The following is a 15,425-nucleotide window of genomic DNA, read 5'->3' as shown; positions in this document are numbered from 1 at the left end:
TTATACACGTTTGCAAACCCTTTCTATCTGAGAAGATTTGTACTACCTTAGCCAGAGCCCTTGTATTATCCAAAATCGATTATTGCAATGTGCTATACCTAGGTGCCAGCAAACGCATTACTAAAACTCCAGATCCCACAGAACAATGCTCTTAGGACCGCCCAGGGCATACTCTGCAGACAACACATCCACCATTAGACGTGACAACTGGCTTTCCATCAAGGAGAGAATACAGCTTAAAACAACTTCCTTTATGCATAAAAGCCTCAATAACGCAGCCCCACAATACCTTATGAATACATTTACCAAAAAACACCACGTCCGAGTTACCAGGGCCTCAAATTCCAACTGTCTGCAAATCCCAAGGTTTAAACTCAAAATAACAGGCAGCAGCAGCTTCCCAGTTATGGCAGCTCAACTCAAACTACCTTCCCACTACTCTAAGGATGGACCAATACTTCTATAAATTTAGTAAAGACTTGAAAAACTGGCTGATATCAAATGATGCACCCCATTAGTCTTCTTCAACCGTCTTCAAACTTATCTTTGCACTACAAAGCTGCATAGCCCCACTGCAACTAGCTAGACTTGGCTTCACTGACACCTGTGTAACTATATATTCCCTAAAATGTAAATGTTATCTTTTCATCGTCTATTTGTAATTCTTGTCATTTGTATTACCCTGTATCCACTGTATTCCTGTACATACAAACTAAGAAATTGTATATTCCTGTAATGTGCCCAGATACCTCCGGCAGCGTGCAATATAAATAATAAACAATAAGGTGCTGTAGGGGTTGCTTAGTATCCCCTTTGTCTAGCTTCTCATGTAACATTTTCATGTTGCCCTTTCCTCACTGAATGGCTGGTGGCAGTGGTTTACTTTTTACTACCATTATGGGATTTTACCACGGGCTGCGTTTGCAGCCACGGTAAAGCACCCATGGGTGCCATTTTTGTCAAAATGGCCCCAGTCTTCTTTTTTCACTTTTTCTTTGTGGAAAGGTCCTTCTTGAGACTTACTCTGCATGCTAAACCAGGTTTGTTCCCTTTGTTCGTGTTGTCCTTGGCAGGATTCATGAGTCCGGCAAGGACAGCCACCCTGCTGGGTGACTGACAGCTAGGCTGGAATGAATGGGAGCAAGATGCATAAAAGCCAAGGCTTTTTGACTTGGAAGGCAGAGTCGACCACTGGTCTAAGGAATCCGAAGAGAACTTGAAGACTCATGCTGCAACTCCTGGACCATTGGTTTGCCTGGCGAAGACCTGCTTCTGTGCTGAAACTCCAATTTTGTATCGACACATAAGCCCCTGCAAGGACGACTTCTCCCTTTAAGTTGGTGGGAACAATCAACTCCAAAGTAAGCCACCTGGACATCCTCTCAAAGCTGGTCGAGTATCTACTGCAGTCACTGCTGGAACCGGATAGCCAGAGAGAGGAAAACTTTTAAGCTGGCCAAGAGCTCCAGGAAGTTCTCCAGACTCCCAGGAAGCAGGCCTGATCGAGCCTGAGCCCCCTCAACAGAATGCAGGACCCCAGAAGCAAGGAAAGCCCATCTCGACAACCAGGAACCGCAGTGTTGCTATTTGCAGTAGACTCTTGGAGCTGAAACACCGAACTGCCACTTGTTTGAAGATTGCTGGTTGCGACTGTCACATTGCAGTGCAGGAGTCCCCAGAAGTCCCCCCTCTTTTCCCCAAAACTGGGGCCCAGGAACAGCAAGTTCTGCAGAGCTGCACAGGAACAGAAGCAATCTGCTGTACTTTTTCTTTAACCTAAAGGTACTGTAAATTCTAAGAGAACTTACCTCCTTGTTGTGTAGCCACTTGTCCTTGTTGGAGACTTGCTTGGTTGCATGTGTAGAGTTGCTTGCAGCTTCTTTACTTCACACGCCTAATCCGCTTATGGCCCTACTTTGATTTTCTTCTATTTCACCAAGACTTTTTAAACATTGGAAGACTTTCTACTTACCTGCAAGACGTGCTTCAGTTCACCTTGACCTTTGCTAACTTAAAATTGGCTGGCCTAGGCTCCCTGAATGACTTCTCTCTTTTGCTTATGTGATTTGCCTTCCTCCAGGAAAGGGTTAACTGACTTTGCATTGGGGGTTGTATTGAAAGTACTTACCTAGTTAAGAATAACTGTATGAATACTTTATTATGAACTCTCTTCTCTTTAACACTAGTCCTAAGAATATTCTAAATGCAACCGTGATGTATTAATGCCAGCAGCACTCTAACTATTAAAGTTAACGGAGTGTGTAGGTAGTGCCTGTGACGCATCCCAAATGGGTATTTGATGATTTAGATAACTAAGTGTGTATTTGTGACGTGTTTTTTTAATTGCTCCCTTCTGAAGAAGGCTTATTATAACTGACTGGTAAATTAATAATTGTTTACTCAAGAAACCTTGTGTGTAAGAGTTTATTTGAATACTTGTCAATGTGAATCTCTAACTCCCTACAGCTCACATTGACCCCTCTCGAGATAAGCCTGGCTGCTCCACACACTACCAACCTGGGTAGTGCAGACTTATACCAAATGTTGGGTTTCTATTGCCAGGTCGTCAGGGTTGTTGTAGTGCACCCAAAGGGTACTGCATACAATCTTGCCTAACACCCTCTTTACATCAGGGGTCAATTAAAACCTTATTCATTGGTGCTTACAACCACTAGTAAGAGAGCTGGAACACATCTAGAATCTTCAGAAGCACCCCCCAGATAACAAAAGCAAAAAGATTTATACTTTTGGTAGAAGTCGCCGCCTCAGCACCCTTCCAGGCGAGGATTGTCAATAACACCACCTTATGGCCAGCTACAACTGCCATAAGTGGGATGAATTTCCAGAACAGATAGCTTCAGCCCCAGAGCCCCTTAACTCACAACTCTGTTGCAGAAGGTAAAGCTGTTGCAAACTGCATTCTCAAGAATAATCTAGATGCAGCAGATAATGCAGGGAGCATAATAGCTGTGGGCACGCTTATTAAACGCCACGCATGGTAACGCCAATCTGGGTTTAAGCTTGACACAGGCTACTCTTCTTAACATGTCAATAGAACCAAATGTCTTGTTCGGCAAGGCAGTGGAAGACACCCTCAAGAGTGCCAAAGAAGAGTATGATACCTTAAAGTCACTTGGGGCAACTTACTAATAAACCCTTCTGACAAAGGAGGTTATCATTTTCGCTGCTTTTGGGGCAAAACTCACAACGGGGGTCAGAGCTCGCCCTGGGGCTCTTCACAAGGGCAGTCCTTGCAAGGTTTTCATAGAGGCCAGAGAAGATCTTGCGGCAGGGGTTGATCCTCCACTTCCAGAGGCGACTCAATACCCCCCCAAACAATGACCACTCGCTATAGGTTCCCTCTCATGAAAATCCAGTAGGAGGATCCATATCATACTTTGCCCACGTATGGGAGGCAATAACCTCAGACAAGTGGGTACTTTCAACCGTGACGTGCGGTTATTGATAGAACTGCTACAGCAACCACCCAACAAGACAAAGGACCAACTCCAAAGAATAACAGTGCATCCTATTGGAAGAGGTGGCAGCGCTGCTCTTAAAGGACGCCGTAGAAGTCGTCCAGGCAAACAAGGTACTCAATCTACTTCCTTGCCAAAAAAAGACCTCACGATGCGCCCTGTCTTACATCCCCGCCCTGCAACCACCTATGTCAAGCCACAGAAATTCTGCATGACAACGCTACAGGAAGTAATCCCATTGCTAAAGCGGCAGGACTACATGGCATCATTGGATATGAAAGATGCATACTTTCATATTTCAATGTTTCCAGCGCACAGGCGATTCTTGCGTTTCAAGTTAGCAAACCAGCACTACCAATTCAAGATGCTACCCTTTTGGCATCGTATCCACTCCAAGGGTATTCACCAAGGTACTGGCAGTGGTGGCGTCGCACCTACGCAGGGAGTCAATCCCAGTGTTCCCTTACCTGGACGACTGGCTGATCACGGCCAAACCTCCCACCCCCACAAATTTGCAAGCAAAATGCTCAAAGAATGATCAGTTTACTTTTTTCCCTGTTGGGTTTCTCAATCAACGAGAAAAAGTCAAGCCTTGTACCAAACAGTTCTTAGGAGCGCTCATAAAAACAGAAGCGTCTAGCCTGTCCATCAAAGGAAAGAGTTCAAAACATACTGCTGCAAATACCTCAGTATCTAGCCGGTCGCCAGATAACCGTACGCAAAGCAATGCGCTTGCTCGGGATGATGGCATCATGCATTTACCTGGTCTCTCACGCACAATTGCGCATGCGCCCAATGCAAGAGTGGTTGGCGAAACAATGGTCTCAGGCACGCAGTCAGTGGGACGATCTAGTGGTTGTTTCGCCAACCCTAGTATAAGCTCTACACTGGTCGACGAAGGAGAATCTGTTGAAGGGAAGATCCTTCCACTGCCCTGCGGTGCAAGCTGTTAAAACAGACTCATCTCTCACTGTGTGGGGGGCCCATCACCTTAATCTCACAGCACATGGTCTGTGGACTCCAATCACAGCACAGAACCACATCAACATGCTAGAACTTCTAGCAGTGCTCAAAGTGCTCCAAGCCTTCAAAGCACAACTGACAAATCAATTAGTACAAATTGCCACAGACAGCACCACTGCGATGTTCTATATAAACGAGCAGGGTGGGGGCACACATTATCCAAATCTGTCCAGCCTAGCACAGAAGATATGGAAGTGGGCACTCAAGCGGGGCATGTTACTAACATCTCAACATGTTCCAGGGGAACTAGATACTCTAGCGGACTAACTAAGCAGAGATCCTCTACCAGAAGAGCATGACTAGCAGCTGGACAAAAATATCGTAGATCACATTTTCACTCAGTGGGGCTACCCCTCGCTAGACTTGTTTGCAACAAATGAAACCAAACAATGCTCAGACCTTCACATCTAGGTTTTCCCAACACTACTCCAAGGGAAACACCCTGTGGATTAGTTGGTTTTAGGGAGAATTCTCAAACATGTGCTAACTCCCTTCACCTTAGAGACCCCCAGCAACTTTGCTGGATTTTGAGGACTTGATCTTTTTACCTGGAGAGAGTGTGACCCTTTTTTCCCCACTCATGCATTTTGATGTGTTTTACTTTTGTGTTTTCTTTGGTTATGGAGTCTAAACAACTCCATAGGCGGCATCTTTTAATTTGTTACACAGCACCCTCAGTGCAGTGGCACAGGGAAGCCTTTCAGGCTTTCCCAAGGTTTAACTACCTTCTCTAGGATAAACTACTGTTTCCCAGAGTAAGTAATATTAAATTGACTTTACTAGTCTTTTAAATTCCTAGACCCCCACACCCTATCTTACAATAAAGTGCTGGAGGGGTTACTTCGTATCCCCTGTGTCTAGATACTCATGTGGCAGTCAAATGCTAACCTTTCCTCGCAGAATGGCTGGTGGCAGTGGTTTTACAACAAACTACCAGGTGTTTCCCGACTGCAAACTATTCGTAGCTCCGGTCACGTTAATTCGCGGGAGCCATGTTTTTCAAGATGGCGTCTGAGGCCCCTCTGTAAAAACAGGTCCTGGTCTTCTTTTTTCCCCATTTCTTTGTTGAAAGGTCCTTCTAGAGTTTGTCCCTGTGCGCCAAACCAGGTTTGTTCTTTGTTCATTTGCCTTTGGCAGGCTTCGGTAGTGAAGACCCCTTCTGGGTGCCAGAGTGTCTGAAGTGGGCAGGAAGTGAGGGAGGTGCCAGAAACTCCCTGTGCTTAGTCTCCTAGAAGACCCAAATGCACTCTGTGGTGATTGGCTTGCTGACTGTCCGGCAAGGACAGCCACCCTGCTGGGTGAGTGACAGTTAGGCTGGAATGAAGGGTAGAGAACTGAATAAAAGTAGAGTCTCTTGACTTGGAAGACCACTGGAACGAAAGAACCGAAGACAAGCTTGAAGAGGACAGCTGCTGCAACTCCTGGACCGTTGGTTTGCCCGGTGAAGCCCTGCTGCAGGTCCGAATCGCCAAGTTCACCTCGACAGAGAAGCCCCTTCTCCCTTTTGAGTTGGTGGGACCAATCAACTCAACAGTAAGCCACCTGGACACCTATCTCAGAAGCTGGTTGGAGTTTCCTTAGAATGCTTCAGGAAACCGTATAACCAGGGAGAGGGACACCAGCTTTTGTGTGTTAATTACAGCCACCGGAATTGAAGTTGGCCAGTTGCATGCTTTTTGACCTGTCCTAGTGCAGTGCAGGAGTCCCCCCGACGTCCTCTCTTGTCACCACGACTGAGGACCAGGAACAGAAGTCATCAGCTGCATCTTTTTCTTCATTGAAAGGTACTGTTAAAATGAGACGGAGTACTTGCCTCTCGCGGTGAAAGTGCTTGAAACTTTTGCAACTCACAAGCCTAATCAGCTTGTGACCCAACATATGATTCTTCTTTTTACAAACTACTTCTGAGAACTTGTGCAGAGACTTTACCGTTTACTTAACAGAACCGCTTTATCCTATCCAAGACTTTAGCTCATTGAATTTGGCCTAGCCTATTGAATTGACTCCTCTGGTGAACTTAGTATTTGCACTGTCTACGAATAATTGTAAACTTTCATGTTCTAATAATATTTGCCTTTTACTCCTCTTGAAAAGTATTCTTTAATAGTATTGAAGTATATTTGTGTTATATAATTGCCTCCTTATGAATGTTTTGTAAGTGACAGATACATTAATAAGTATTTATCAAAGAAACCTTGATTGTAAGAGTTTGTTTGAACACCTGTGATTGTAGACCTCTGTGTAACATCATTACTGCTCACATTCCCCTCTTGAGATGAGCCTGACTGCTCAGCTCCGCTACCAAAACTGTGTAGTACAGACTTATACCAAAGGTGAGTTTGCTTACACCTGTAGTCATAGTTGTGTGTAGTGGTCCCACAGGGTACTGCAATCAAACTCTGCCAAACAGTTGGTCAGGGACATTTGCCTATGCTTTCCCCCCCCAACTCCGCTAATGAGCAAAGTGGTGAATAAGATTCACAAGGAACAGATGACATTAATCCTAGTTGCTCCTATTTGAGAGAGACAACTTTGGTATCCACATCGGCGCAAACTGACGGTGTGTCCCCATCAAACTCCTGTGCCCGTTCATCTTGCTCACCCAGCACGGGTGGACAACATTACACCCTGAACTTTACTCTATCAACTTGGCAGCTTGGCTCCTGAAGTCGGAGATTGGACATCTAATTTACCTCATAGGTGTATGGAACGTAAACCAAACACAAGACCCTGTTAGTGAACTAGTGGAGAAGATTTGTAATTTGGTGCCAGTCAAAATAAATAAACACAATAGAATGTACTCGCACATTCTTCATTACATGCTTCACTTACTAGACTCGGGGCTAGTATTTAACTTAATAAAAGTTCACCTAGCGGCCCTATCCGCATACACCACTACTCAGAATAAGGTGTCATGGTGGAAAATCCCTGTCATTCAGGCATTCATGGAGGGAGTAAAAAAGACTCCACCCTCCTATTTCAAACATGCCGCCAGGCTTGGACCTCAATGTAGTAGTTGCAAAGCTCATTGGACGACCCCCCCCTTTGAGCATATGCATAAATCAAGCCTTAAACACCTTACCTATAGAACGGCTTTCTTGGTGGCTATCACCTCCATAAGGAGAGTCAGTGAAGTGCAAGCTTTGTCACTGCAAAACCCTTTCTTTGTGATCCACAAAGACAAATTAACTCACCGTAGGTTTTCACCGAAGTTAATTTCTAAGTTACGTGTCGATCAGGCCATCGAACTACCAGCTTTCTTTCAAAACCCAACAAGATCAGCTGAGAACAAACTCCATACACTGGATGGAAGGAGGGCGGCCTTTTACTATGTAAAAAAGACCAGACCGCAACGGAAAACAGATCAACTGTTTGTCTCCGTAGCTCCAGGGAGGGAAGGAGAATGCATTTCCAAGAACGCTATCTCCAGGTGGATATTCAGATGCATACAGCTCTGCTACTCCATCAAGCAAGACACTGCCTTTCACACCAAGTGCTCACTCCAGAGGTACAGGAGCTACCTTGGCTTTTATCGCAAACGTCCCGTTGGATGCCATTTGCAAAGCAGCTACATGGAGTTCTGTCCACACTTTTACTCTGCACTACTGCATTGACATATATTCTAAAGCAGTTTCCCAGATGTGACAAGCGGTGATAAACCTCTATTTATCGCTGTACCTTCTCACAACCCACCACCTTCTCCAAACACTGCTTGCTAATCTATGCTTAGCATGTGATCTAAGCAGATGCCACAAGGCTCAGAAGGGATACATTACTCACCATAATCGTATTTCTGATGCTTGTACCTGCTAAGATTCACATGCGTCCACCCTTCCTCCCCTGGAGTAGAAGGTGCATACATGTTTTCTGGGCTTTATCTAATGTATAATCTCCTTTACTACACCTGTACTCGCGCTACTCTTCATGCAACCTCATGTCAGAAATAATCTGAGGGACCAGGAAATTCTTTGTCTAAGAGGGCAGCACTACTTTATACATAGCTTAATCAACCCAAGACAGGCATTTGCAAGGCTGCTAGGACTACTACATACCTAGTTTCACCCTTATTAGGGATCATCACATTTCCCATCCCCACCCCTCAAGGTTTGAAATTGAGATCCGGGGAGCAAGCTCCTGGGTGTCGGGTATCACCCAGTAGGCAGGAGCTACCGCTGCAAAACCAGGAGCGAGTACCCAGCGCACTGCAAATCTCACTTCCATATGATATGCACACTTTAACTTTTTATTCATTTATGAATGATTCATAATGTTTCAATGTCTACTAGATGTGTCCTAATTCTCTAATTTAGTCTAGTCATCACACAAAGCGCTGACTAGCAGTCTTAGGGAAGGCTCATGCGAAAGTGCCTGGCCTTATGTGGCGAGTTGCAAACTTTAGGAGAAGGAAGATTGGCAACAAAGAACATGGCTTATACCACAGGTTGCATCTGTTTGGAATAGATGTTATTACAAAATGCATTATCGCAATAACAGAAAATGGGGAACAGCTGTGCACCGGGAATAAGGTAAATAGTTCACTACTATCAGCCTGTTCAGTGCACATCTCAAAAGTAACTGGGATGCTACTTGGAGGAAACAAAGGACTCTGTCACTGTACCACTTCTCCATTGGTGGCTTCTGCTACAATGTCAAATCAAAGGTGAAAAGTAATGGGAGACTTACCAGTGTGCCCCAAATGAAATCCGTGAAGCATGCGAGTGAGGCAAAAGTGGTTGCATTTTTTGGGAGGATAGCTCAAGCGTGAGGTGCTCGCCTTTGTAACAGGATGATGGCCTGTCACATGGGTTTGATTCTCCAGTCTGGCCCACTCAGTCCTTAACTCCCCGAACCCACATGATAACACAGTACCATATTTTTGTTTAATTGCTTTTATTTGTTATTGTGGTATAGTTTTGGGTAAACAACTGTTTACAAAAGAGAGAAAGGAAAAAAAAACATGTAAAAGCAAAAGAGAATAAAAGATATAAACAAAATAACAGAGAAAGGAAAAAACTTAAAATCACATACTTCAAACGGCAACTGATCAACAAAGTTACTGTTTCTCCGAAAAGAATATTATTTTGGCATAAAATGTCCAATATCTTAATCTTCCTCCACAGTAGGGTGAAGTAAATGATACACGATTCACTAATTCCACTGAAGTACAGGTCCCACCCTACATTTGATGTGTCTTCGCTTGGTATATTCATAGCCAGTTTTGGCGAGGATTTTAATACCATAAACAAACCATATTGTGAGTAATAGTGATGTTAATAAGTAACAGACATAATCAAGATCCCTGAAATAAAATTCTGTGGATTGTGGCACTATATAAAACGCCCAGAAAACAAGCACTTGTACTACTACCATGATATATAGTTCTGCTACTTCTAATGGTGAGGTATTACTTTGAAACTAAAGGAAAATGAGTTTTCTTCATCGTGTAATTTTGCTTACTTTTTGAGGCATTGAGGACATTAGACTGTAGAACAACCCAAGTAAAGAAACAATCTTACAATGTTGGTGCTTTTAATTGGGAAAATAACAGAAAACATGACATTAAGCAAAGAACATTTTTGTAAAAAGGAAACAATCGTCATTTCTCTTTCTCAGAATTGCGGTGCACTTCTTGCTCAAATTAATGATCACGAATGTTTCTTTAAATATTTTTATCCAGTAACTGGAATTTTGTGTCTTAAAATAAGTTGCATGAGTTTTCCTTAGCTGCTCTTCTATTCCTCTTGCTGATTTCACAAATTATCATATTGGGCCTTTTTTATTGAACTTTTCTTTTTTTTGTTGGTGAAAATCAATTCCATGAATTGATGAGGCATATTTTAGGAATTCTGAGAGAAGTACGTGTGGCTGATTTCTGACTGCTTGTAATGTTTAAAAGTATATTCAGGCCCATCATTATATAAAGTTCATCTTAACAAATCCTGCAATTGTCCTGTTCGATGTTTAAAACCACTCCAGCAAGTAAACCTGATTTGATGATTATCTGATGGAGTAAACTGCTAGATGTTTAGAATAGAAGCTCCTTCCTCAAAGTTAGTTGACCGGCAATAAATTGCCTTTCTATGTTTAGCATTGTTAATGTCCCAGATTCCCTTGCTGTCAGGATTTGTTCTTTTTATATGATTGGGGGACTATTACATGAGAAAACAAAGTATAGTAATTCAGGAGGACTTGAAATAGTGAGCAGGTGTTTTGAGTTAATTTCATGAAATGTTGCCAGATTTTGTGCTAGGGTTAACCATGCATATGTGAATGTATGCAATTGGACATTAATGCTAAAATGTTGTGCTTTCAGACACATTCCTTAGGTTACCGGAGGGCTGTTCAGGGGCGACGAAAACGATTTGATGTGTTGTTAGCTGAGCACAAAAGCAATACAAGGGAAAGAGAGTTGCTTCGCAATTCTGAACATCCTCAGCAGCTGCCGGCTCTCAGGGAACCACATCCCTCGCCTTCTAAAACTTCCCAGGAACTACACCAAAATTCTCATGGAGCTATTTCTTATGAATCAAAGCATCCATTACCTTGTAAATCCAAACCGATCAACCCCAGTCTTCCAAGGTAAGACAAGCCTGTAATGTTAATTAAATGATAAATCATCTTGGTATTGGAAAGCTTTCCTTTAGTTAAAGCTACTGTATTTCTTTTGAAAATGTTTTTTTTTTTATGCAAGAGATGATTGAACAAGAAGTTAGTTAGAACCAGCATATACATAGATAAATACAAGTGGTAATATCAGCAAAAGATCTCAAGCCAATAATCCCCACCATCTACGAGACCACAAATCACACCCCGCCCCTTGCTGTGGTCAACCAATTTCCCAATATCTCCACATTGAACCAACTCTTTTCCCTTGCCCCCCCACCCCCCGGCCCCTTCTCCTCTCTCCCCCAGGTGGGCTGGATGAGGTACTTTTTCAGAGGCTGGTCAGCTGTCTACATGCTAAATAGTAGAACGAGAGGACTACTCGGTCAAAGCACGTTCCAGAAGTTCCCCTGTCTTGCGGTGTAATGGCAGGGGTTGGGGCTTAGTCGTGGGGTTGCTGCTAGGGCATCACTCCTCCTGTGAGTGTATAGTACTCCAGGAAGGGCAAACATTAAATATCAATATGTCCATGCAATTCATGCAGAGAGGCCGTGAGTATCTCAATATCCCATATTTAGTGTGTCCTGGTTAGCCATTCTTGATGTGTCTGGAGACTACTTCTCTTCCAGTGGAGGGTGACGCATGCCCTGGCTGCTAATAGGAGGTTCCTCTGCATGTGCGGCAGAAGTGAATATTCTCCCTCCTCTCACTCGATCCCGAATAGGGCCAGAAGGGGGGCTGGTTCCCTCTGCATGCCATCTATTGCTTTCATCCAAACCAATACTTCCTTCGAATAGCTGCGCCATCAGACACCGCCACCACATATGCCTGTATGTGCTTATTACACCACCGTTTCTCCAGCATAGTTGACTTATGTCCCGATACATTTTTGAGAGCCTTTGTGGGGTTAGCGGGCATCTATAAAACAGTCTACCATTATGCCTCTTGTATTGCATCGCGATAGTAGACTATCACACTGCTCCATAAATGGTGTGCCATATGTCTGTGTCTTTCGCTAGGGTCAGGTCCCTAGACCAAGATGTTTGGGATGGGCAAGCAGCCTCTAGTTAGTCGAGCCTTGTATATTGTGAAGATGACGCCTTGCGTGTCTGCGAATGAGTTTAGGATTTGCTTGAATGGGGTCAACGGATGACTCAAATTCATGGCACGGTTCTGCTCTGTTAATGCCTCTTCTAATTGGCATAACATCAGGGGGGAAATGTTTGGGGTCCCCAATGCTTCTTCCAACTCTGCTTTAGCCAGGAATGAGTCTTCTTTCCTTTTATTGCTTTATTTAGACAAAATAGTCATAAAAGCAGTTCACAGAAAAGTTAAACACATTAGTTACATCGTCACAATCGCTTGGCTCATAATTAATCCGCTGAAATTACACAATCAGTGCTTTACCTTATACCAAGATAAAAACAGATCAACATTATACAGACAATAGCAGCTTGTACAGAAAGATGTCTTTACCCCATAGCACTGTTCAGCAACTTAGCCTTCCTCATATACATTTTTCTTGTCTAGTTCAGATAACTTGTGACAAGCACAGCCTCCTTATCCGAGGCGTCCAGGCAAATTGCCATAGCACCAGCTAAGGACCTACATCCACGGCTTAACAGAGGCTTCCGAGAGCGCTTCCTCAGAGGCATGGTGGCCGAACAGAGTAACAAATGGTGTTGTACTGTCTCTTCAGACTCGCCACAAAGGACACATGACACGGAAACAGCAATATTCCATCTATGCCGAAATGCAGAAATCTTCTTTCCATAGCTGGCCCGCCCTAGCTAGCCCGGCCTCACAATAAGGCTGAAACCCGAGGGGTTCTTTGATAGTGTCCCTTTTGGAGGGGCCCAGATGCAGCTAAATGGGGATGGGCAGGAGGTGACGCCTCTCATTTCACCCCTGGGTTTGCAAAGGTACCAGAGGACCGAGAGAACCGGGTGCGACCGGATGTTTGTTGGCAACTGTCTGTATGGGATCCAGAGCCACTCTCCCAGGGTGACGGGTGTAAAGACACTGTTCTACATTGCTTTTCCCTATTCCCTCGTAGATGATCAAGTAATACCCGGAGCTGGGCAGCCCTATAGTACCCATGAAAGTCTGGAAAGCCCGTCCCTCCTCCCCCTTGGGCAAAGCCAGGGTGTCCTATGTGATCTTGGTTCTCTTCGCTGCCCACAGAAATGGATCTCTTGACATCATGTAAGAATTGTACTGGTACTATTACTGCGAGTGCGTGGAATAAGGAGTCGTCTTGGCAGGGTATTCATCTTTATTGAGGAGTGGCGGCCTTCCCAGGACAATGTCAATTTCGATTACTTCCTCACATCTTGTCTCATCTTCCCCCAAAGAGGTGGGTACTTAATTTTATACGTATCTGCGATGTTCGGTGTGATGTTTACCCCTAGATATTTTATGCTACAACCTTGAACCTGTATACCCAGATTTGTTAAGGCATCCACCACAAGAGGGCAGGAGGGCATTGGTGGAAGTGCCAGAGTCTTGGTCATGTTGGCCTTGAAACCCGACAGTCTGCCATAGTCCGAGAATCTCAATGAAGGTGGGGGCCGATGCGCCTGGGCGCGAAAATGTATGCCAAAATATCATCCGCATACAAGGCCAGTTTATACTCTGTTCCTAGACGAATTCCCTGCACGGACCGTGACTACTAGCGGTTCCAATGAAAGCGCATAAAACGAAGGAGACGACGAGCATCCCTGCCGCGTCCCTCTGGTCAGCCCGAACTCGGGGGAGGCTATGCCATTTACTACAACCATGGCCCTTGTTGGGGAGAATTCTCATAAATGTGCTAATTCCCTCTACCCTAGAGCCCTCCAGCTCTTTTGCTAAACTATGGAGCTTTGAACTTTTTAATTCTGTTTGTTTTCTGTGTTTATTTCTTTTGATTGTGGACTTTTAGACAACTCCATAGGCATCATATGTTTGTGTCTCACACAGCACCCTCAGTGCAGTGACACAGAGATGTCTTTTTTAGACATCCCAAAGGTTTAAATACCTTCTCTGGGATAAACTACTGTTTCCCAGAGAACGTAAAGTGAAATTGATTTTACTAGTCTTTCCAAATTCCTACACCCAGCACACACCATTTTACGATGGAGTGCTGGAGGGGTTACATAGTATCCCCTGTGTCTAAATACTCATTTAGCAGTTTCCTATTGAAAAGGCTGGTGGCAGCGGTTTTACAACACACTGACATGATTTCACCTGACCACGAACACCAGTAGCCGAAAACCACGTGAGCCATGTTTTTCAAGATGGCGCCTTAAGCCCCTTTGTTTAATGGGTCCCGATCTTCTTTTTTTCACCGTTTCATTTTGGAAAGGTCCTTCTATTGTTTGCCTCTGCGCGCCAAACCAGGTTTGGTCCCTTTCTTTGTGCCTTTTTCTGGCTTCAGGACTGAAGACCGTATCTGGCATCGAGTGTCTGGGGTGGGCAGAAAGTGAGGGAGGTGCCCAAAGCTCCCTGTGCTTAGTCTCATAGGAGACCCAAATGCACTCTGGCGTGATTGGCTGGCTGCCTGTCCGGCAAGGACAGCCACCCTGCTGGGTGGGTGACAGCTAGGCTGGAATGAAAGGGAGAAAACTGTTTAAAAGAGAGTCTCTTGGACTGGAAGGCAGTCAACCACTGGAACGAAAGAACCGAAGAAGAGCTGGAAGAGGATGGCTGCTGCAACTCCTGGACCGTTGGGTTGCCCAGTGAAGCCCTGCTGCAGTTCCAAATTGCCAAGTTCATCTCGACAGAGAAGCCCCTTCAAGGACTTCCTTTGAGTTGGTAGGACCAATCAACTCGTAAGCCACCTGGATACCATTCTCATGGCTGGTTAGGATTAACCAGGGAGAGGGATACTAGCTTGTGTGCTTGAATCTACAGCTACTGGAACTGAACTGATTCCAACTTCTTTGCTTTTTTGACGATCCCGTGCAGTGCAGGAGTGCCCCGAAGTCCTCCCTCTTGTCCCCACGACTGAGGCCGAGGAACAGTGAGATCTGCAGGACCTGCCAGGAACCAACGTAGTCAGCTGCATTTTGTTCCTCATACCAAGGTACTGTGCCAACCCAATTGAGAGAACACCACTCTCGCGCTGAAAGTTTGTGAAACTGTCGCAATTTACAGGCCTAATCAGCTTGTGAACCGACATATGATTCTTTTTCGCCTAAACTACTTCTGAGAACTTTTGCGAAGACTTTACAGTTTGATATCAGAACTGCTCTTTACTATCCAGAACACTAGCCCATTGACTTTGGCCTGGCCTATTGACTTGAATTGAACTCCTCTGGTGATTAGTAACTATTTGCA

The 15,425-nt window shown here is 44.5% G+C and overlaps 1 protein-coding gene across 1 annotated transcript in view; it reads left to right on the top strand.

The window, feature by feature from the left end:
- Positions 1 to 15,425, top strand: part of ATXN7 (ataxin 7) — a 950,731-nt gene that overhangs the window by 693,204 nt on the left and 242,102 nt on the right. The window contains exon 7 of the mRNA XM_069643713.1: positions 10,816 to 11,081. Within this exon, the coding sequence (XP_069499814.1) occupies positions 10,816 to 11,081 (266 nt within the window). The remainder of the gene's footprint in view (positions 1 to 10,815; positions 11,082 to 15,425) is intronic.

This window comes from Ambystoma mexicanum, chromosome 2p (assembly GCF_040938575.1).
Source record: "Ambystoma mexicanum isolate Mex_15411 chromosome 2p, UKY_AmexF1_1, whole genome shotgun sequence".
NCBI classification, from domain to species: Eukaryota; Metazoa; Chordata; class Amphibia; order Caudata; family Ambystomatidae; genus Ambystoma; species Ambystoma mexicanum.
The sequence above is the reverse complement of the archived record's forward strand: the minus strand, read 5'-3'. Positions and strand labels throughout refer to the sequence as shown.